Source organism: Mchenga conophoros, linkage group LG6 (genome assembly GCF_057382185.1).
Source record: "Mchenga conophoros isolate Kocher_MC1m ecotype Shallow Benthic linkage group LG6, M_conophoros_male_GT1.1, whole genome shotgun sequence".
Lineage (NCBI taxonomy): Eukaryota > Metazoa > Chordata > Actinopteri > Cichliformes > Cichlidae > Mchenga > Mchenga conophoros.
In genome coordinates this window covers 18,790,792-18,814,328 of record NC_140531.1, presented here as the reverse complement: position 1 = coordinate 18,814,328, position 23,537 = coordinate 18,790,792, and the positions used below count along the sequence as shown (strand labels likewise).

Sequence of the window (23,537 nt, the reverse complement as noted above, 5' to 3'; positions counted from 1 at the left end):
CAGAGAGCTTACAGATATATCTCTATATTTAGAGAGCTTATATCTGCATTTCATCATTACAGGAGGGACTGGAGCCTAACCCAGGATACTCAGGGCAAGATGCAGGGTATACCCTGGACCAGGGGTGGGCAACTCCAGGCCTCGAGGGCCAGTGTCCCTGTAGGTTTTGTCCAAAAAGATGTCCTTGAACCAACACAGCTGATTTAAATGGCTAAATTAGCTCCTGCAGTTCTCCAGAGGCCTGGTAACGAACTAACCATGTGATTCAGGTGTGTTGACCCAAGGTGAGATCTAAAACCTGCAGGACACCGGCCCTCGGGGCCTGGAATTGCCCACCCCTGCCCTGAACAGTGTGACACAGGGCTATCACAGACCGATAGCAATTCAGTGAAGTTACAATCCCTGGTGAGCTTAACCCCACACATGTCTGTGAGGGGAAAACAGAGAACCCACAGAACATCTCCACACAGAGAAGCCCCAGGAACTTACTGCTGTGAGGCAACAGTGCTAACCGTGGCATGAAAAGGCATGAAATTGCAAAAAGTAATGGCAATGTAAAACGTACACTAATAATAAACACTGCAGATTAAAAAATGTTGGGTCGAGTTAGATAAATAGAACTGAATGGAGAAACTCAAGCCTTTTCTGTTCCTCCCTATATAAGATAATTATAAAGCACAGCTGAAATGCCCAAACATGTGTATACATACACTTATGATGGTGAACATTAGAGGGAGTGTAAGAAAATACAATTAAAATGTATTTGAAGAGCCTGAAGAAAACAAATTCTAATAGATTAATTATTTATAGCTCTATCATTTGTCTGAGAAGAGACAATCCTCACAATCAGCAGAAAGTCCTGCTGTAAATGAGCTCAGTGAGCTGTGATTGGTTAACCTAGGCCACAGCCCCACAGTGTGCGGTCCAGGAGGGAGAAAGAGACGAACTGTAACTGAGTAAAAGAGTACACATTCATGTACTCTTTCACCACAGACAATCAAAAACACTGAACAATCCAGCTGCACAGAGTAGTACAGTAATCTGTTACCAACAGTATTTCAGGAACTGCTGGTCTACAGCGATTTTCCCCACACAGCCTAATTTTTGCAGATAAAAAAAAAAAAAAGAGAAAATATTCAGCGAGCAGCAGTTCTCTGGTCAGAAATGCCAGACTTTACTGTGCTTCACAGTCACCAAAGTTCAGTTCAGCAGAGCAACTTTGGGATTAGGTGGAACAAAAGACTCAGATCATGGATCAGCTGTGTGATGCCATCATCTCAACATGGACCAAAATCTGTGAGGAATGTTTCCAGCACATTCTTGAATCTCTGTCATGAAGAACTGAGGCAGCTCTAAAGACCAAAGGGGATCTAAACCGGTACTAGGATACCTAATAAAGTGTTCAGCGAGTGTATGAACAGCCCTTTGACGATGCAGTTGGTGTTTAGGATGGATTAATGGAGATCAGCATGTTAACCAATCTTCCACCAGATGGCAGTATCACTCCTTGTTTTCAGACTGTAGGCGCTCAGCAATATGAGGTCAGTGAAAGAAGAAGAAAGAAGACTGGAGGCATTTTACTGTGCAGCATTGAACCATTCAAACTGTAACTTTAATAGGATGGAGTGATATACAATGCATCAGAACCCAGAGTAATAAATTAAACACTGGGCGTTTACAATTGAAAGTATTCACAAAAAAGAACTTTAATTTAAAAAAAAAGCAACGTAAAAATGTACAGAGCATAAAGATAAAAAAGTTTTAAAAAAGCAAAAACAAAACAGCTAGCCTGAAGGCAGGGAAACATATCTTAGTGGATTTTGCTGTAAACATAAAGAGAGTGCAGGCTCTTAACGGCATTTTAGTGTACTAATCATTTTCCTTGAACACACAACTTTTTTTGATTTCCTGAACCATCGACCAACACTTTTGTCTGTAGTAACGAGGCATGACTGGATGTCTTCTTAATTAAAAAAAAGAAAGAAAAACTGTTTATGTGGATCATTTTTCTCCTTTCCCCATCATTATTTTTATTAGTTGGTTCCTACTAGTTATTATAACTGGATAAAATGAACTGGGGCTTTTAAAAGGACCGTATTTTGAAAGTTAACATCACAGAAAATACAAATATGCATACGAAATTTGCCAAAGTGACACACTGTGTTAAATTTATAGAGGTGCTGAAAAGAGTTTACATGGAAACTCAGGAAAAAAATCACTCTTATGAATTTTCATGGGTTTTCTTTTGTGTTTTTCACATTTTCATCCACTGAGAAACAAAGAAATGTTTTCATTAGCAGCCAATGGAATTCGTAAAGTAAGGAAGCAACAAGTTTGATCGGATATAACGTTAGGTGATCGTACGCACTGCAGACTATTGATGTCCCAGTTTGGAACTGTACTGACATTTACATCTACATAGCCTAAGAGTAATAGAGATTACAGTATTAACACCTATGCGTGATATTTTATAAAGTACAGCTACGACGTACACGTGGATTTCATCTGAGCGAACCGTAATATGCATGTTCTGTTCCTTCTCAGCTGGACAGAGTCTAGTGATTGTTGTAAAAGTCTTTAATTTATTTTAAAATACATTACTAAGAGAGGTTTTGGTCCCATTCATTCAGCTATTACTCACACACACACACACACAGACACGCTTACCTTCATTCTCCTTACAAAACACCACTGATTTATACTCTTGTTTTCCTTTTAGGACAGTTCTTTAGTGATAACTCCTCACCCAGACAGCGAGATCTCATAGTCACTTGTTGACAACAGGGGGCGCCCGACTTTCTTGGCATTCTTGGCGTTGGTTATGCGAGCGGCCACGTCCACTGGCTTCTCAAAGTACCGCACGAGAGCCTGCTCGGTGAGGACGGAAGCCAGGAACTGCTCGAACGTGATGGCCCAGTCTTTGTCGATGCTCGTGCTGTGAGGCAGGCCTCTGTCGTGAGGCCCCCCGCCGAGAGGCCGGTTGCTTCTCTCGCCGTTGGAGCCGCCGTCGCTGCGCACCAGCACTGTGTCGTCCGCGATGTCCTCGCACTGCAGCTTCTCGTCCATCTCGTGAGAGCCCGCGCTGAGCACCGAGTAAGATGACATTGAAGTGTCATCTTTGGTTTCGTCGTCTGAGATGAGCATAGCCGAGGAAGTGCCCGTGTCTTTAGGGGACGAGTCCTCAAGCTTGATGTCTTGCATAGGGGGCAGCTGCTCGCTGTCTTCATCCCCCTTTCCCTCCTCACAGGGGCTCGGCTTATTCTCAAGACCTGCAGGGACAAAAATGTCCCCCAGCTCCTGGACCTCCTGGGTGCCTTTAGGATCTAAAACGTCTCTCATGCACACGCTCGGCTCCGAGTTCCCCTCCTGGTTGTGGTCCTTTCTGAAAGAGGAGGAGAAGAGCTTTCCCACCTCTCCCATTTCCAGCAGCAGACTGGTGACCGTTGCTGTAGCGTGATAGAGCTCTTGCTCTGCCACATCTTCACTGAACATGCTGTAAAGGGTCTTGCAAAGCTCGATGAACTGGCTCTGCAGGACAGAAACATTAAAAACAGGTCACTGATGGCTGTGTCTTCACGCTGCTGAGTAATCTGTGCAGCAAATGAAGTCTCACCTGGTTCAGTTTCGGCAGGTCTTTTGTGTTTTCCCGTTTAGGTCTCATCTCCTGGTTCCACAGTTTCAGGTAATGGCGGTAATCAGGAGTGTTCAGTTTCTTCACTGCAGAAATGGACAAAGAATGTGATCGTTCACCAGCTTAAATCATACTTTTTTTAAAAGGAAAATCTAAGAGTCCTTTCAACGTGGTCATGGAAGAAAAGCATGAATAACACATTCAGACCTATATGCAGTAATACATGTGACCATGTTATTTACCTTTCTCAGTTTTGAATGTCACTCTGACAAAACCATCATCCTTCTCATTTCTGCACTTTGAGTCATGGCCTGAGAAGAAAGAGGAAGGTTGAGGTCAAACAGTTGTCTGATTACAAATTCTAATTTATTTATATTTTAAAGCATGCAGCAGCATTTGTAGTCCAGAGTTTGACTGAGCCATTGTGACTCCTTGATTCTTTTCTTTTTCAGTCAGTCTGTTGTAGATTTTCTGCTGTGCTTGGGGTCATTGTGCTGTTGCATGACTTAATTTCAGACAAGCTTTGGCTGTCACACAGACAGCCTCACATTTGGGTCTACAATACTACATACTACAAGGTGCTATGGTCCTGCTGCTGCTAAACAAACTGAGATCATCAGTTTTCCACCACCGTGCTTGGCAGTTTGTATGAAGTGTTTTTGCTCATATGATCTGATTGGCTTTTGTTAAACATGGTATCAAAGGACTTTGTTCCAGGACTCTTGCAGTTTGTTCAGATCGACCTTTGCAAACCTAAGTCATTGTGTCATATTCTGTTTAGAGATAAAGAGGCTTTCCCCTGGTAACCCTTCCAGACAAGCTACACTTTTCAGCCTTTTTCTACGGCACTGCATTAACAAAACTTCTTATTTTACAGAACTGCATAGAGGCCGATGGAAACTCTTTTTCACAAGACTGCAGAAAAGTATACGCACTAGAAAGTTACCACCAAGTCATTTGACCACAGATTTGATCTGCGCCTGTTTACTTCTCTAAACTTCATAATAGCTAAGAGACTCATGCTCAACATTCAAAAACAGCATCATGCTGTGGACCTTCACTCACTCACGCAGTTGTATAGTTCTTATTTAGCGCTTTTCTACTCTATTTGAGCTTGTTGTGCTTTCTTACTACAAGCCTCATTCACATGCATTTATACAGCAGTTTTTTCCTACGCCCAACAGCTTTTGATCTAATAGATTGTAACTGGGGCAACTTGATGGATGCTCCACCTGCTGAAACACACGTGTAAACTTTCATTTGTGTTGCTGTTCCTTCATAACGGTCAGTGTGCACAACGTGCATCCAAAGCCTTTGGTCCCAAAGAAAATACAACCACACTATCATTTGCAAATCACATGATGTGAGGATCACGTGACTAAGCATAACCACAACAGAAGTTTCACTCGTGCAAATATCATGAGAACCACGCACAGTTATCATCATTATGTAGCATAATTCCTCACGCAAAAACAAAACAAATCTAAATCCCAACGAAAAGAACGAATCCTCACCGACGGATGTTTCCGGAGTGATGTCTTCAAAGAAGTACTGAGTGGCTTCAAATGCAGAGTCGGGTTCTTCTTGTTCATGAGTCATTTCTGTTAAAGAAGTTAGGATTTAGAATTCAACTTGATATCCTCAACATGTGGGATCGGACAATAAAAGCTTAAAACAACTGCTCCAGACTAGTTAAATGCACGAATAATGGACCTTTGGTTTCTATGACAAAATGTTATGAAAATCCAGAAATAAGGGTGCATTCAGCTAAAAGCTTTCAGGGTATAATTTATATCAACAGGGGGTTTCTTAAAGCGGGCCCTTTAAAAAAAAGCAATTTCCACAGTGAATGGAGAGAAAAAACAAAACAAAACACATAAATCAAGAAGCATAACCATTTCTCTTTCCCATTTTCTGTACAGCTAGTGTGAAATCATTTTTAGACCTTCTAAGGTCACCACAATGAATCCAAACACACTCACCAGGGAGGACATGCATCTTGTAGAGCAGCTTTAGCTTCTCAGTGAGGTCCCCGTGACACAGAACACCTACAAACAACCAAAAGCTTTAGAGATCTGCCACATTACACCTCCAACTACCTCCAAATTACAAAAACAATTTGCTAGCTGAACATCATCAGTCATGTTATAAGCTGTTAACTGTATAGAGATAATATTGAGAAAAATAAGAATTGATTAAAAGCTTACTGTACCTACCCAAACCGGTGATAAACTCTCTAAAGTTGATGAGGGCATCTGCGTTTTGGTCAAGAAGACGGAAGAAGCGTACAGCCAGGGGCTCCGAATGGGCTCCATTGGCCCAAGGGAACAGCAGGTTGAAGAGACCCTTAAACTGCTCCACGTCGATGCGGTACTGCTCCAGGTACGGCAGGCTGGGGTCATGGCGCTCTGTGGGGTTGCTGCTGCCGCCCCAGTAACAGCTGGTTAGGTGCTCCGCCTAAAGAAATTATGAAGAGGAGTTAAAAATGAAACGATAATTAGTTAATAAACCCCCCCCCAAAAAAACCACACATCTTATACCTTCTCATGTATTTTGAACCTGAGTTTATCGGAGACTTTAAGTGTAAATGTATCTGTCTCTAAAGCTCATTGGGTCAACTGTAGCCAGTGCTACAGGTTACAAATACAATGGACGTGACAGTCGTCAAAAAAAGCTTGAGACATTTTTCATAGTGCATGTTTGAGGTGTATTTTTTCACCACCCCCTCTAAAGATGAATGTATTTAACACAATTCAGTGGACTACATACTGAACTTGGAGAGAAACAAAGTATTGATCCTATTGCACTAGTATCAATCCAATACCAGTATTAGTATCAATGTTACTGATATTTGCAGCGATCGGCCCACCTCTACTACACAGACCTGTGGTATAAGCAAATTGTAAGCACAGCTTAAATCTATAGTCACTGGATTTGTCTTTAACTCACCTTGAAGAGCACGTAGAGCTCCTCCAACTCATCGATACTGAAGTCAGTCTCTGTTACAATGGTTCTGACCTGAAACATTATATAACCAAATTAAAAATAGAAGAGAGAAAATGAAATTCAGGGTAAATGTAGGACAGACGATCAGATCACTCTACTGGCATTCTGCCCAAAAGAAACAATTAAAAACCTCTCAACACATTTACTTAATTCCAGATTCTGTAAGATGATCTCCTCACCACATTGCGTTTAGTTGTATCCTCGATGGTTTGGATGACCCTCAGTCTCTGTTTGAAACGCATCTGTTCAATCACGTCGGCACGAATGGAGCCAAATTTCTGACAGAAAGGGAAAAAAAGTGAAATAGGTCAGCTTGGCTGTGGTAAAACGATGTTATCACAGCAAAACAAAAGCAGAATCGCAAAAAATGGATTGTATCAGGTAAAAGTCCAAACAAATCCCATAAAAGTCTAAGTTCATATCTTTGGAGTGAATTCAGATAACCAAAACCAAACTTAGAAACACGCGTCATGATCCAGGTTTATTACCTCGTAGGAGCTGCGCACGAGTTTGAAGATGTCCACCTCTGGGTGTGGTTCTCCATTGTCTGTGAGTAAAGAGTGCAAGTGAGGGATGGGAGGGAGGGTGCTGTCCTTATTGGTCACACTGTCCAGATACCTGCAATGGATAAGTTTTAAAAAGTCGGTGTCAAAAATGATAATCATGGCTGATTGACGTGTGTAAAAGATACTGAATCTAACAATTATTAATGATGAAGAAACACTAGAGAAAAATCACTGAATAAAAAGGAAGTGCTTCGTCTTTTCTTACCTCCCCAGTACGGTCATGGCCTCCCCATCGTCCTTGCAGCCCAGCAGCTGGTGGATGTTGGCGTGCAGCACGGAGAGCGCCAGCTGAAAAATGACTTTGATTCCATCATAGAAGAAACAGTCGACCACCACCACCGCGCTCTCGAACGGCATGACGGACAGGAAGAGGGTGAGGAACCAGGAGAGCGAAATAGTGGAGATGACACCAAGGTCCTGCATGCAGTCGTAGAGCTGAGGAATGTACTCACGGGCCAGCTCCTCGAACACACCCTGATCGACCAGAGCTCCTGTACAAGAAAATAATGTTAAATACACAGAAAACAAAAGTGAAATAGAGAGAACACGACATCCATATACTGACCCACAACCCTGGTATTGTAGTAGTCAGGCAGCATCCTCTCACAGAGCGCCACTAGCAGCCAAAAAGCCTCCTCTTCTTTAGCGTAAAGCAGCAACACCGACGTAACAATATTCATGGCCTGTGGAATCGAAGAAGAGAAGAAGAAATCAAGCATTGTCAAGGACTGCTGATTTTTCTGCCGCTCCAATAAAAAGCAAGCATGCGAGCACCTGACAGTATCCGATGTTGGGGTTTCTGAACGCGTAGGCAGTGAGGACCCTGCGCAGGGCAGCGATGCCCATCTCGTTCTGGAAGGCTGGGTGCTCGGGTAAAGAGCGGTGCAGGTCCCGCTCAATCTCCTCTGTTGCCAGGTTGTATTTGCCCATCGATTTCTCCACCAGGTCTTCGTAATATCCAGGGTGGGTGGTCATCTCGTTGATCGCTCCTGTGAAAGACAAATTCGAGAATTAAAGAAAAACACAGTAGGGCAGCCAATCTATGCCAAACCTAACTCTGATTCATTGATTGCACATGAAGAGGTAAGTGATCTAATATATTTACTTATAAACTTAAATAATCTAATACATCTTTTAGGCGTGTGATGACAGCTGTACTCTCTCGATCCCAGACAAATGGAATTACAACAGCTGAACAACCAAATGCATTAATGAATAATTTAAAAAATAAAACAAACAAAAATAGTAGTACAAGCATTATCATATGTATTTCAACTGATTGTGTAATCATCATAGCTCTGATCTGAAACCTGATTTGAGTAAATGAACAGCAAAAAAAAAAACAAAAAACTGTCTGTAATACAGATTATTCTTATTTGGCATGCACATACTGTAGCTCAGAGACCCATTTGTAGGTTTACAATTGGCCTCCAAGTCATCTGAATAAATTTGCAGCACAATTACACACATTAAAGTCCTCACGGACCTGTAATGTCTCTGTGCACATACTTCATTAAACACGCTTATTGGAATTTGCCCCAGAATAGAGCCTCGCCAAACTGGTTTTTAACCATTTGTTCTAAAATGAGACACACTTTGGCAACAGCTGAATGATTCAATGGAGCACGGTAAATTGTCGTCTCGGGATAGATTGCCGTGAGGAAAACTGCTTTCAGCAGCAACAAGTAGGTCATAGAGAGTAGGAGGAGGAGCTGCTGCTTACCAGGCTCCAATCAGGTGAGGATGAACGCAAGCTTGCTAACAGGAAAGTCTGGAGCAAGTGCATACCTGAACGCGTAACATGTTGTGACAGTTAGGAGCCTTGTGTAATCTGAAGCATTGCAAAATGATGTACAAGCTTTTCCACACAAATTCAAGTGAGATCTGAGATTGATTTTCAGACCCCCCCCACCCAAAAAAGAAACGAAACAAAAGGGAAAAAAAAAAGGTCTCTAAACCATATTTACTCTGATAATCAGACCAAAGTTTTAATCCCAGAAAGAAAATTTGTACATTTATTTAAATGTGTGGCTGATTATTTTCTTAGAAACTATCACTGTGCACATCAAAATCAACTAGAGTAATAGACAGTGCTTAGCAAATTTATCAGAGCTAAAAACGCTAACATTTTAGAAGTTTGTAAAACATAAAAAGGTTTAAAACTAAAATCTTATGTGAGGCCTCTCAGGTACAGTGTACCATTTATTTATTTGTTGCTAGATCCAGACTGACATCAGCCATTTGCCGATACATTGTATCAGTATCAATAACTGCCAATAAATGATAATTAAAACAGTGAAGAACAGACAGAAGAAACACCCTTCAACTGTTATGAGTGTTGTTGTCGCACAGTTTTACCACCAGAGGGCACTCTGCAACTTCCTCTTGGCAACTGGTGTTTGGAAAGCCACAAAAACAACAATCAGCTGATCCAAACACAGCCTAAAGGAATAATCCATTGACTTGTGACCATAAAAAAACCCACTTTTTTAAACTCCTTTGTGTTATTATCGTATGAAGCACTCACCAGTAACTACATATAATACATTTTTTATGATACAAGTTTATTTATAGGGTCTAAAAGAAAAAAAAAATGTTATCGACCAATATGTCAGATTTTTGAAGTACCTAATATCGGTTGGGCTCTAATTTTGCCCACCCTGAACATTTCCTCACCGGAGAAAAGCAGCCAAAGCTCTCCCCTCATACTCTCGGGAATCCCCTTGAGAACGAGTTCCTTCGTCTTCTCTGTGCGGTACATACACACCCCCTGTCCGTACTCGGTAAAGTGGTTCTTCCATGCCTGCTCTTTCAGAAACTCCTTCGCCTGATTGGGAAAGCAACAAAAATTTACATGCAGCTAGCATCAATCCACCGTGCAGTTTAATTATAATGCAAAAAAAGAAAATGCAATTTATCTCACCAGCTTCGGATTAAACTCTTCCGGGGAATTGCGACGATACATGGTCATGAGGGCTTGTGTGGCTGTGGGCACGCTGCTGTCGTTCAGGTTAAATTTACGCTCGCCTTCTGAGCCCAGACTGTGCTGAGGGCTGCTGGACAGCAGGGATCCATGCTGGGAGTAAACCTGGAGATAAATCTTATTCAGCCTTTGAAGCTTTAACCTGGACGATGTCACAGTGACCGAATGAAACTACCTACCTCATCATCTGAGCTGTTCAGGCTGCTAGTGAGTTCTTTTTCCAGGTAAGTCTTAGAGGTGGTTTGTTGCAGGAAGTCGGATAGTCTCTGCACCAGGAAGTCTCGGTCTTTCAGGTTAGCAAACAGAAAGGTCATGCGATTCTTGGTGCTGATGGAGAGCGGGCTGGGCAGCACACTGGAGCTGTCTGCTTTTTCCACGATGGTCACCTGCAGGATGCCGGGAGTAAAATTTTAGAGCAACAAAGACCAAACAATGTGTTTAGCTGCACATATTTCTCCATGTATGCAGCTATGGAGAGTCACAGTCACACTGATGGAAAAATGTCTGGAATAGTTGGATCTTGGAGATGATTTGAATATTTGACGAGGCTGCATTGTATTTAAGTCTCCAAAATGGCATTAAATGCAGTTTAAAGTAACTTTTTTTTAAATGCAACACTTCATGCTGAACTTTGTTTACAGATTGAGATTCAGTCATTAAATGATGTTGACTAATCAAAATCCATCAGATCCATCCAAAGATACAGTTTTCATAGTAAGCCAGATCCGAATCAAATTCCAGTTGCACAATGAGACAGATCCAGAAAAGACGTCTCATCAGCTACGGCTGTAAGAGAGCCACCGTCTGTCAGTGAAGACTGACATCAGATATAATTATAACTGATTAAACAGGGAAACATTAAAGCAGAGTATTTCTTTAAAACGTATTCATAAACTTGGGCGTCCATGCCGCCCACCCAACCACACCGTGGGGTGACGACAATAAACCATCAGCTTTTTATGGCTGATGGGGAACAAATAGGGGAGATTTCTAGGTATTTTACCTCGAGTGGGGAATGTCCCTTTGGACACCGTCTGAGGTCACTGTCCCACTATTGACCATGCGAGTCATCACATGAGTCAAATTAAGAAATACATCACAGGGGGTTAAGCATGAAACCACAGTGAGACCTCGCCTTACCCCATGATGTGACCTATTGAGGAACGGCGCCGGGGCTGAGGTGCCTGGGGATTGATCTCAGGGATCCATTTAGGTGGCAGATAGCTGGCGTTACATACCTGGGACTCTCCACTCTCCTCACATCCTCTAAGCGAGGTTGTGACATTTGAAACTAGCTAGAACTTAGTGACGAAGCTATACACGAATACAGAAAATGACTCCTAAATGGTTAAAACGCCAGTCTACAGCTCTCAGTGAACGAAATGGATGACAGCGATTCAGCATGACAGCTGCATTATGTACACACTGTGTTTAAGAGCAGATGGGAAGTGACAGCCCCCCCCCACACACACACACACCAATATCAGTCAGATAAACGACTGTCAAGCCGCTTATTTGAGCTTCAAGTTGTGGGTCTGATTTTCAAGATCTGCTGTTTTTCTTGTTTTTATTTTTATTCTTTGAAGCTGTTAATAAACAGAATGACTCACCTCCCGTAGGGGGATGATGAGGCTACACAGCGACTCTTCCTTGCTGGTGAAGCAGATGTAGTTGGTGGACACAAACATCTGTCCCAGGATGTGCATCTTGTTAAAGGGAGTCCACAGGGTGCAGTCTGTGTGACCGTCCAGTTTTTCATCTTTGGGCAGACGGAAGAGTGCTCTGTAGCGCTCGCTCTTAGCTCTCGCATCCAGATCTCTGAAAGATGCAAATTTCTCACATAAGATAACAGAAACTTGTAGATATTCAGTAGTTCTAAAAGCAAAGAAGCAGTAATGCTCTGCACCAGGACCTACCTCTTGAGTGCTGAGACCTTCTTGGGTGATTTCTTCTTCAGCTTGGGCAGCGAGCGGTCCTGCTCAAAGCCTTTGTTGTCGAGCAGTTGCCGCATGGCGATGTTGGCCAGCTGCTCCGCTAACTTAAAAGTCTCGTTGATGTTGAGGAAGACGGAGAAGAGGTGCTCGTTGGTACGCGTGCTCACCTTGATCACATCAGGCAGAAGAAGGGTGGCGCTCTTCTCCAGCTGCGTGATATCTGCCCAACGCACCACCATTTTGACTGAAAGTAAGAAAAAAAAAAAGCCCCCCCAAAAAACAGGACATACTTTTAATATCAGTGAACTAAAGTAGCATTAAATATATGGTTTAAGCTTTGTGAAAGGCTATAACTTCAAAGAATATAAGAAAAATATAATGGCTTAAGGCACAACAGCGTTTCACGATATAATCTTGAAAAGACTTGTTCAGATCTCTGCAGGTTGAGGTCCTTTCGATAAACAGGAAAAAAATAAGACATTACTGAAGACAGTATAATTGGGTAATGTCCAACCTTCTTTCCCCAGCAAGTACGAATAGAAGCAGAGGTGGTTGATGCTGAGGTAGAGCCATCCCTGCCGAGGCACCTTTCCCTTCCAGTAGCTGCAGGAGTAATAGTTGACCAGCTTCTCCTCTTCGGGCATCCCAAACAGTTTACGAAACTTAGCGCTAGCCTCCTTGAACTTGTCTGTGTCATCGTCTTCTTTGACATCGTGGTTCTTGTTGTACTCCGCTATGATACCCTGCAGCATGATGAAGAGAGACAGCACAACAGGCATGAGGTGAAATGCTTAGGGTGTATTACAAATACCTCAATTTAAACAAAAACCTCTGAAGGTTGTTGGGTTTTTGCAGACAACCCACACATCCACATTGCTGTTGTGGACTCATCTGCACTACTTGCTTTACAACAAGCTTTCTTAAAGTTAAAAGTGTTTAGTAAAGTGATAGGAGATGTTTTCTCATAGACTTTCTGCAATCCCAGGAGTCGCCCCCTGCTGGCCGTTAGTAGGAATGCAAGTTAACCTCACGATTGTACAGTCAGAGTCATTACCTGGACCTTTCCTTTGACAAACGTGGTAATGTCATTCTCATTCTCAAAGATGGAGAGAGTCTGCAGCAGGTTATGTTCCAGCCACTCCCAGTGCTCTGTGATCTCTTTGCGGGAGGTTCCTGTGAAAGCAATCACAGTTCATATGAAGGCGTAATGTTTCAAAAGTGATACAGAGGGTTGTTCCCCAAAGCCACACACACATGTTTTTAAAATATGTTTTTCTATTTTGTTTAAAAGCCTCCCAGTAGATATTTTACCTCTTCAGCAGAGCACTGCAGTTAATAAGACAGGTAAATAAGGACGGAGGTATCGGTGAAAGTCAAGAAAACAATTACATGCTCTTTTAAAAAAAAAAAAAACCCCAAAACAAACAAACAAACAAAAAACAGAAAGGATATCATGGCAATTTAGTTAGAACTGAGCAGTGAGATTAAAACTGGTCTTTCTGGTCATGGGAGAAATTGATTGCAGTAATGGCTGCTACTGTGGGCCATTATCCCTGAACACTGCTGCAAAACAGCCCTTCAGTGAGTGCACATTGACTGCATTAGCCATGTCTGCCAGGCTGCTCCACTCGCCTGCCATCTCTGGGGGGAGGAATTAAGAACTGGGAGGGGAGGAGAGGGAGAGGCGAGGGGAGCCAATGGCATTTCAGAGCCAAGCAAGTCCTCTGTAGGCCTCCATTTCAGATAGAGAGCAGAAATGGTGCTCTCACATTTGTATTTGGTAGATAACGACCTAATTAAATACGCTGTTACACGTGTTCAGAACAAAATCCGTTTGCCTGTTTACCAATCATGCCTCATCTTCATTAAGTGTGACATTAACTCAGCTATCAGAGCAGCCTGCTCGGCAGTTGTCTATGTGATTAATTTCTTTAAACTCCCTGAAGTTTGGAGAATTGATAGCACTCTCGCTACACACAAATAAAATGTCCACAGAAAGGCTGCCAAACCAGGCAACATTTTTCCAGTCTGTGTGAACTGGTTTAGCCTCGGTTGCCTGTTCTCAGCTGACCAGACTGGTGTGGTCTTCTGCTGCTGTAGTCCACCTGCTTCAAGGTTCGAGAGATGCTCTTCTGCATATCCTAAGTAACAAGTGGTTACTTGAGTTATTGTAGCCTGTCAAAATACTCCGACCAGCCTGTTGATACCAACAACCAACCTTGTTCAGAGTCACCTAAATCCCCCTTCTGCTCGATTTTGATGGTCTGTTTGAACTTCTGCAAGTCATTTTGACATAAACTCAATACATACTTAAATGGACTGAGTAGCTGATCTGTGATTGGCTGATTAGAAATTTGTGTGAATAATAATAAAAATGTTTGCTTGGAAAAGAGTAGTTACTGGATGTAACTTATTAGGTCCCTAAAGCAGGCTTTGGGGTTGCTGAAGTTGTGGCTTCACTTTTGTCTGTGGCGTTCTTTGCGACTTGCTTCCAACTTCTGCCTGTGTGTTATGATCAGCAGTTTTCCAGACCTTTAGGAAATTGTAATCAATAATGCAATTAACACAAAATTAAAATGAAATGTCTCAGAAGTCGTTCAGCTCTATTAAGAAGTGCTTATGCATTTCTTAGCCCAAAGCGGGAATATTTACATACTTGGTTTAATATTGGTGCAAAGAAGAGTTCTGCTTCTAAAAAGTGCATTGCTGCTAAATGGCATGATTTACTGCCACAGTCTGTGGTAAGTAGCAGATTGGACTACTGTGAGAACCTGATGAGAATCACAATGAAACTACATCAAGCAATTGGCTGAAAACCACAGATTCTTGCACCGTTGCCCGTAATCCTTTAAAACCACCAGCGCACAATGTAACACCTTGCATTCAGCAGCTAACATGGGTGACAGCAGCAAGGTAAACCATCAGGAGCTGCGTGAAAGCTGGTGGTAGGATTGCAGATGGGTCTGTAGTGGAGTGGCCCACATATGTGATGCTAAAATGTGTAGAATTGGTGCACAACATACATTTTCAATTGTAAGTTTGCTTTTCTTTCAGTTGTTCTGCACGTACCATGAGCAATGATCCAGTAAACTAAAGAGTCAGGAGTCTGGTAGAGGATCCTGTACGGGGCCATCCGAGCGCTCGAGTCCAGAACAACATCCAAGGTCCCAACAAGCAAACCTGCAAGAGCCCAGAATACATTTACTACAGAAAGAAGTCTGTTAGGCGGCAACACAAAAGTCCTGCTAAAAATGTGCAACCATGTGCATCTATACACAAATAACATGTATTTACATTTGTATACCATGCTGTTATGCTTAAGCAAAAGGGGAAAACCATGAGGTCTTGTGGTTTGAGTACAACAAAAACATCCTGTGGCTAAAAACATTTCTGCTCTGCATTAAACGCTTTCACTTTTTCAACCATATACCCACCCGTGATCTTTACGTGTGGTCTGACAGTTATGATTGTGCCGGGTGAGAAATGACTGCATATAATCACACGTTCTACACGAGCCATTCTGCACGAGGCATTTATGAACTAATGGCCTTAATAGTGGTTAATAAGTCAGTTAATAATTTATAAGTCAGTTGTAGCCCATTAGTGTGAACCCATCAGGTTTATCAGATTGCAGAAAACAACTGACCAGCAGGGTGTTTATTCTCCTATTAAATTTGCCTTTTGACCTCCGAGTGTTCTTTACAAAGGCAGACCCTCTATATGTGCCTTTGGATCTTAAAGAAACTAGAAAAAAACACCGGTGATTTTATCAGAATTCGCTCTGTGGGGATGCCAAGGTTTGCTTGCTTTATTTTACCATAAGTGTAAAAGGTAAGATATGCTGCTCCCTTCTGCTTTGTTTCTGACTTTTCTTTTATTAAGCTGGCTTTCTGGGCTAGTTTTCTACTATTCCTAGGCTGGATTATTATAATTTCCTAGTATCAGGATGTCTGAAAAGCCTTCAGTTGTTCCAAATGGGTGCAACTCGAGTCCTAACAGGGACTGTTGTGTTCTTTTTGCTGGTTCTCTGTTGGATTCAGAAGTAAATTTAACATCCTTCTCCTCACATACAAACTCCTGATATCCCAGCAGGGCACTTCAGTTCTTGAGACTGCAGGCTTACTTCTGCTTCCTCGAGTCTCTAAAAGTAGAACAGGAGGCAGAAGCCTTCAGCCATCAGGCTCCTCTCCTGTGGAACCAGCTCCCAGTTTAGGTCCAGGACACAGACACCCTCTCTATTTTTAAGATTAAGCTTCAAAGTTTTCTTTTTCATAAGACTAATACTTCAGGCTGGATCATCTGACCCTGAATCGTCCTTCAGTTTCCCAGCTATAAGCTCAGGCTGCTGGGGGAATTCCCATGATGCACTGAGCACTTCTATTCTTTAACCTACACATGAATTTTTGCACGACGTGATCCCCCCCATGTTTGTTGTTTGGTGTCTCTCTGTGCCTTTCTTTTCTCTTCTGCAGTCAGCCCCTCAACCCATGTCGGAGACAGGCAGCCTCCCCGACTCTGCTTCTGCTCGAAGTCTCCTACATTAAAATGAAAATGGTAAAAATATCCCCCAGCATTGCAGAATCCTTACTCATAGGGTGTCTTTGGATTTCTATCAGTTCTAGGGTATTTGTCTTCCAACACAAAGTGTCTTGAGACTTCTATTGCTGTGATTTTTGCACTATATTAAGCATAAAAAAATTAAGTGCCATGAGAGACAGGTTATTTTTGTTCTGCTGCTCATCAGAGCACACACAGTATGAGTCACACAGACAGCAAGAGCGGGAGGAGGGAAACGAGACAAACGAAGGAAGCTGAATTTTCATGGGGGAAAAGCAGTTTGAGAGAGAACTAATAAAATAAGCACATCTGCATGGATTAGACTCACTGACCGCTCTGCTCTCTCATCTCTGTACTCATGTAAATTCTGCCTCTGCCTTTCTTTTTACCGTCCTACTTATCAGTTCCTCTTACCTCTCAAAAGCAGAACAGATCAAGAAGCCTCATCAAAAAGCTGGTTAACCTGACTGATATCTGCTGTGTACTTCTTTAGTTACACTTATGCCAAATGTTACAGATCATGCGTAACAGCCGTTTCCTGAGAACTCCAGCCGTAGACAAATAAACAAAAATACTGACTCATACTTGCAACATCTTGAACCTTGAGAAGCGCCTGCACAAAGCAGTAAACCACCCAGAGGTGACTGGAGTCCTATACACCACGAAACCAGTGAGATAATCCACACTTTGGTTTACCCCGCTGAGAGAAACAGCAAAACTGTTATGAGTGTGAAGACAACTTCCTCTTCGACACAAGAACGTTGACGAGGTTAAAAAATGCACACCTCAGAGAGGACTTTAATGTGTTAAATAATCAGCATTTTGTAATTTGTCTCAAAAATAGATGTGATAGGTAGAAATTCAGTGTCCAAGTATGAACTCCTGGAGTCTGAGGAGGGGAAAAAAAAGAAAAAGAAAAAAGAGACTCAGTTGTGTGTTGCATGGTATGAATAGCTTAGCCTGAGGAGGCGTCTGCTTTGAGGTTTAACGCAGGAAACTCAGGTGAGACCACTGAACTTCTATGACCACCTTGAGCTTGGTTCATATAGTTTAAAGTGAAACCCAAAGCAAACAGCAGGAAAGACAGTTGTTCAGCTATTTTTGGACCCATTTTGCCAATTTTTATACAATACTGTGCAAAAGTCTTTAGCCACACCTCATTTCTTTCAATTTTGCTACATAAGTGGGATACAGGTGCAGCAAATTAATGAAATAGGCATGGAAATACAGTATATACGACAAACAAAACTGTATAAGAATTTGTATAACTCTAATGAGATCGAAAGTCAATAATTGGTATGACCACCTTTATTCCTCAACACAGCCTGAACTCTCTTAGGCCGTCTTCAGGAACAGTTCTCCAGGCTTCTTGAAGGACATTCAAAGCTCGTCTTTGGATGTAAAGATGATCCCACACGTGGAGGTCTGGATAGGCCAGTCCATAGCTGTAGACACTCATTGTTGTACCTCTTTCCTGATTTCAGCCCAGATCTTGTGTAATGTGGCATACCTCAGTCTTCAGTCTTATGAAGATCTTCTTGACAGCCAGATTGATTGATCAGCTCTGGACTATTATTTCTTAAGCACATAACTTTCAGACACTGTTCATTTGTTGTGGATTTTTTTTTTTTTTTTTTTTTTTTTTTTTTTTAGACCTACCACTTCTTATTCTGTTCTCCACTTTTTTCGACTTCTCAATGTAAAAGTTTAAAAAGCACACCATAGCAAGATAAGCCAGTTTTTTGATCCAGCAAAACAAATGATGTGCTTTTACAACAGTAAAGGTTGTCTGTTATGTGTAGACATAACACTGATTCATGTCTTGAGTTGGTTACTTTTTTTTGGTGCTTGAAAATTCATAAGTAGCTTAAAAAAAATCCTCTAAAAATGATCAGGTAGAAGGACCGGGCTCACAATGAGCCAGTGTCTCAATGAACAGCCCGGAGAACTGTTGCTCAAGAGTCCTTTAAAAAAAGAAGGAAAAAAAGAGAAAGTCTATCTCCTTGGAAGCAAAAAAATACAGAAATGAATATTGTGACTTTCCGCGGCGCTGTATACAGGAGATCAGTCATTTCACCGTCTTTATCGCGATAGATCTTTTATCAAGTGTACGATAAGCAACCCCAAAAACCACACCCCAGCAGCATTAACTCATCAAACCAAAGTTCATGTGACTGCTTGTTCCAAATCAAACCTCTGCCTTTACGCTGACATTTCCTTCCACAGACTGAAGCAGTGGGTGCGCAACCAGCATGAAGCTGTGTAGCATCCAGCATGTGGCTGGAAAACTCAGAGCAATCATCCCCTGAACTGAAATCATGTGATGTTTTGTGCTTCTCCGCTCAGACACAATCAGAGATCCTCATTGTTAGAGGGAAACAAACCACATTCTCTGAAACATTAACGCATTTCACTCAGCAGAAGAACAGGAAACCAAGCTGACAGCACTGGTATAAATACATTTCTCCATTGTTTACATCCTCTTTCTGCTTGGGTGAGCAGAGTCGGAGGCCCTGCTGGTGTGGGATTTTATATTAAGCAAACAAAAGGCCACAATCTTCCCCGGAATTACAATCAATACCGTTTCAGATAACAGAAAGCCAAGACAAGGCTGGATCTTTATCTTCACCACATGAAATGTTTCACTGCATCAATTTAAGATATTAGACACATTTTTCTGCTTTTCCCTCGCCACATCTCTCTGCCTGCTCACATCAAAGACTCGTCTTAAAGCACAAGATAAGGGAATCTGTCCGGCACGACACACTTGCACCAGGCAAACATTTACTTATTATCAGGTTGTGAAATAGTGTGTTGTACTTGGTGTCATTTTATGCTAAAAGCACCACTGTCTACAATTGTGTAACGAGTTTCACAATAGGCATATTCAGTGCTTTTACATCTGATAAAAACACATTTTGTTGTGCATTTTTAAATTTCCTTCCTTTCTGAATTTCATATTCTACCCTGTTACTGTAAAGGCTGATTATACAGCATGTGACCATCAACAGTTCAACACTGAAGTGAGCAGACTCCTCCCAGCCTGCATTATATGTGCAGCGCTGTTAGCTCATATGCTGCAAGTACAGCTTATACACTGTAAATCTGAGATTCCCAGCCTTTTACAGCTCATTTGGTAGCCCAGCCGACTACCTTTATATCTTAAACTGGTTCATTTTCACAGTTGTGATAAGCATGTAGAGGAAAAAGCAAATATTACAGGAAGGCCAATAAATGTGGTACTTTTTGCATTCTTACTATTCTTAACCACTACAGACCCCGTTTATGAGCACCCACACGGCTAACATCTTTCATCCTACAGGCTTTTCTTGAGTCTTCAGTGGCTCTTTGAGGGGTTACAGTGAAGAAGTGAGAGGTCTTTTATAATGCTGATAAAAAAAAATATTTAAAAAAAAGAGAAAAACTGATGTGAAAGTGGCTCTCACTGTGTCGATACATCTTCCTCTTCTTTTGGATGTATCCAGCCTTATATTATCAAAAAGGGTTAGTTATCCGTTTCTCTACATACAATGCAGAAGTTCTGCAACTGCTCGTGCAGGGTTGGTCCTTATATTTTATGATGCTGACACCCATAGACTCACATAACCCAAAGTTTTTCTGAAGCAGCTAAAGCAAGCACATATTTTCCATTTTCCACCTCCCTCCAGCTCTGAGACATGGGAGCTGGAGCTCGGTCAAGATGAATATGCTGATCTGTAAAAGGCTCGAGTCCGGTGCTGCTGATGGCTTCTCCTACCCCTGAAAGGACTGAGGGCAGTGCCAGTGTCACTGGGTGCTGCGTGCCAACTGGCACACAATGCAAGTCAGCAAGCTCAGCTTTTACATAAAAATGACATCATCTTCCAGCACCACTTAGCACACTCTGCATTGCCACAGCAAGGACACACTAGAGACCGAGAAGAGAAGGCAGCGGGTCTAATTATCAATATGATAGCAGGTCATATTACCAATATTAGTGTCTAAATTTGTAATATTCGTCTTTTTCTGGAATTGAGAAGAACCCTAATGTTTACCGGCCTCCTTTATGGGAATAAGGCTGGGGAAATGGTGACGAGATGACACAAATATGCCTGCGATCAGATATTATACTATTATACTTATAATACTTGCATCTCTTTATTTGCATTTAATTTAATAGACTGTGTTAAAAAATGAATTAAAGTCCGTTTATTCTGCCTAAAACTGGTTTCTGTATTACATATTCAGGAAATTCACTGTAACATTGATCCACCAGATAATTACAGCAAATCTATGCAACACAAAATCTTGCTGTGTTGTGAAAATCTCTAAAGATTTTTAAACGGAGCCACTATTAAGACGTGTACGGTGGGATTTGTCATTTTAAATTCACAAGACGATCATTTGTCCAAGGACGACAATTATACTATACGTTCATGCGGCTCTAATGACTTCAGATGCACTCAGCCAACGCAGGAAAAGGAGAAAAGCCAGCCAATTAAGTTTTAGTTTCACCTTGGACCGTAACACAATTACATTTTTACTACTTTTGTGGGAGCGTCATCAGCAGGACTGATTATCTGTGCAGCCTCTGCGTTACACAGCCCCTCAGTGTTTGAAGCAAATAAATTTCAGCGTACTACACTCCGAGGTGAAACTAAAACTTGATTAGCCGAGCACAGTGTTTATCTGACATCACTGAAGGCACGTATGAATTCAACTCCTGTGTCGCTCATTACAGCTAAACTGCTCGTGCAGGACAGTTATCGTGTTAATTGTGTTCAAAGGCTGAAGGTGTGAATGTGAAAATCTGTGGTTGTCTGTCAGTCTGCGTCAGACATCCGCGTTGTACATCCTGGATCGACCGAACCAGGATGTACCTCACTGCCTTTTACTGTATAACAGTTGAAACCGGCCCCCACCTCACCTACTCCTCAGTCACAGTGGTCCTCAGAGATTTCAGTCTTGTCACAGTTCAAGGTGTTAGAGCTCAGTGGGCGGTGACACTGACTGACAGAGAGTGAGAACTGATGAACACCGATTACTGACAAAAGCATCACTTTCTCTTCAGCTCTGGATCACAAGGAGTCTGAGCAGCTGCTTAAGATGCTCCTATATGAAACACATCCCCTGAACTAATTTGAATGCTGCTATTTCATCACAGAATCACCACACACAGTACAATATCCCTCATGTACGAAAACTATGTAAAACAGTCTTCTTTAAGTTCTAAACTGTTAAATAAAAAACATATCCTGCCATCACCATAACCTGTCGCTCTCCTGTGCCTCCTGCTTGACCCATTTTGGATGGAACAAGCTAGGAGGGGGGAGGAGGAGGAAGAGTGAGAGAATGAAGCAGGGGGAATGATTCAGCATGAGCAAGCAAACAGACTCAAACAGATTCACTGTTGTTGAGGCTTCACAGCCATTAGCAGCTGCACAGCTGAAACCACAGTTGCAATAGTTGTTGTTGTTGTGATGGATGGAATCTAATTTCCACTGCAGGCAGGAACACCCTGAGACATTTTAAACCATATTATGGACCTCCAATATGGGTGGGTCGGTGGGTGGAAGTTGTGTAAGCAGACAGTAGATCCCACACACTGAAGGATCTGCTCTTTGCCCCCCCTCCCTCTGTGTGATGTCAGCGCCCTAGGTCGCAGTTTGTCACCGGCATGAAGGAGGTCTGTGAGAGCAGCAGGCTCAGCTTTTCTCCCAGGAAGACGCGACCAGGTGAAAGGCCGTCTGGCAGCTGCTTGGTCACGTGCTCTTCCATTTTATTTATTTATTTTTTGCCGTCCAGCATCGACTTGCGGTTAAGCCTGACACACTGTCACCGTGCAGCTGACCATCACCTGACCTTTTTCTCTTCCCAAATTTACACGAAATACTGGATTTTTCCCCCCTTACGGAGTCATGACAACAGCTTACAAAACATGGTACTCACCCGCCAGTCCTCCGCCTCCATCCCCGTGGCCCTTCCGTTTCTGAAGGATGAAATACGGGTTCGCTCTCTCGGTGATCCATAACGCGCCAGCAAGTAACACATCTTCGGGAGTGACCCACATGCTGCTGTGTTTATTATTTTTATTATTATTATTTATTATTTTATGGGGACATCGAACCCCCGGGACTGCTGACGGTGACCGTCAAACTGGTCTTACCGGGACGTGTGATTGTGTTTAGATTGTGTTGTTATTTTTAGATCACTAAAGGATCGATGAAGGCCTGATCGTCTCTCGAGCAGCTGCAGGATCTAGTATTGGATATCCAAGCAAAAAGAAGCGCAAGCAAGCGTGTTATAATTAAACCTGGCAGGCACGGATCGGTCGGGTTCGGCCGATCCGGACTTCACATTTCGTGCACGCAAACCTTCTCCTGCAGCAGCAGCCTCCTGAGCCCACGGAGGTCTTTTAAACAAACAGATGTCTTTGAGGAATCGTGTGCAGCTTCGGCTCTGTTTGTGGGCGCACACAGGCGCAGTGCTGATCAGTCTTTGTTGACCATGCTCCGCGGCAGGTGCGATTCAGTCGTGCAGTGCTTGCTTGCAGAGAAACGCACGACACAGTCACCACGGAACGGTCTATATGGTCCTTTCGGCCGCGAAGTCCACGTCCGCGTGCTGAGGTCAGGCGACACTTGGACAAATGAAACGACAATAACGCCGCGGTCCTCCTCTCCGTGTCAGCTGAAGCTGCTGCCGCACGCAAAATAAAGCACGTCACGGAGCGCGCGACGTCAGCGGGAGGAGGTGGAGAACGGAAATACCGAGAGAGCGTGTTATTGTTTCTACAAACTCACATTGTTTATTGTAGTTTTACTTTAATGTAACCTGAAGAAAACCCCGAACAAAAAATAAAACAAAAAATAGAGTTTTGT

The 23,537-nt window shown here is 42.5% G+C and overlaps 1 protein-coding gene across 1 annotated transcript; it reads right to left on the bottom strand.

Moving 5' to 3' along the window:
* Positions 1 to 1,575: 1,575 nt before the first annotated feature.
* Positions 1,576 to 23,370, bottom strand: tbc1d9 (TBC1 domain family, member 9 (with GRAM domain)). Its single transcript, XM_085276600.1, has 21 exons — positions 22,606 to 23,370; positions 15,190 to 15,300; positions 13,175 to 13,293; positions 12,635 to 12,863; positions 12,103 to 12,364; positions 11,797 to 12,004; positions 10,366 to 10,572; positions 10,127 to 10,291; positions 9,880 to 10,030; positions 7,978 to 8,192; positions 7,769 to 7,886; positions 7,409 to 7,694; positions 7,126 to 7,255; positions 6,817 to 6,915; positions 6,581 to 6,649; positions 5,848 to 6,088; positions 5,614 to 5,679; positions 5,146 to 5,232; positions 3,874 to 3,942; positions 3,614 to 3,717; positions 1,576 to 3,528 (listed from the first exon to the last, which is right to left on the bottom strand). The coding sequence occupies exons 1-21, from the start codon at positions 22,724 to 22,726 to the stop codon at positions 2,743 to 2,745; spliced, it is 3,843 nt and encodes a 1,280-aa protein (XP_085132726.1). The 5' UTR covers positions 22,727 to 23,370; the 3' UTR covers positions 1,576 to 2,742.
* Positions 23,371 to 23,537: the final 167 nt, after the last annotated feature.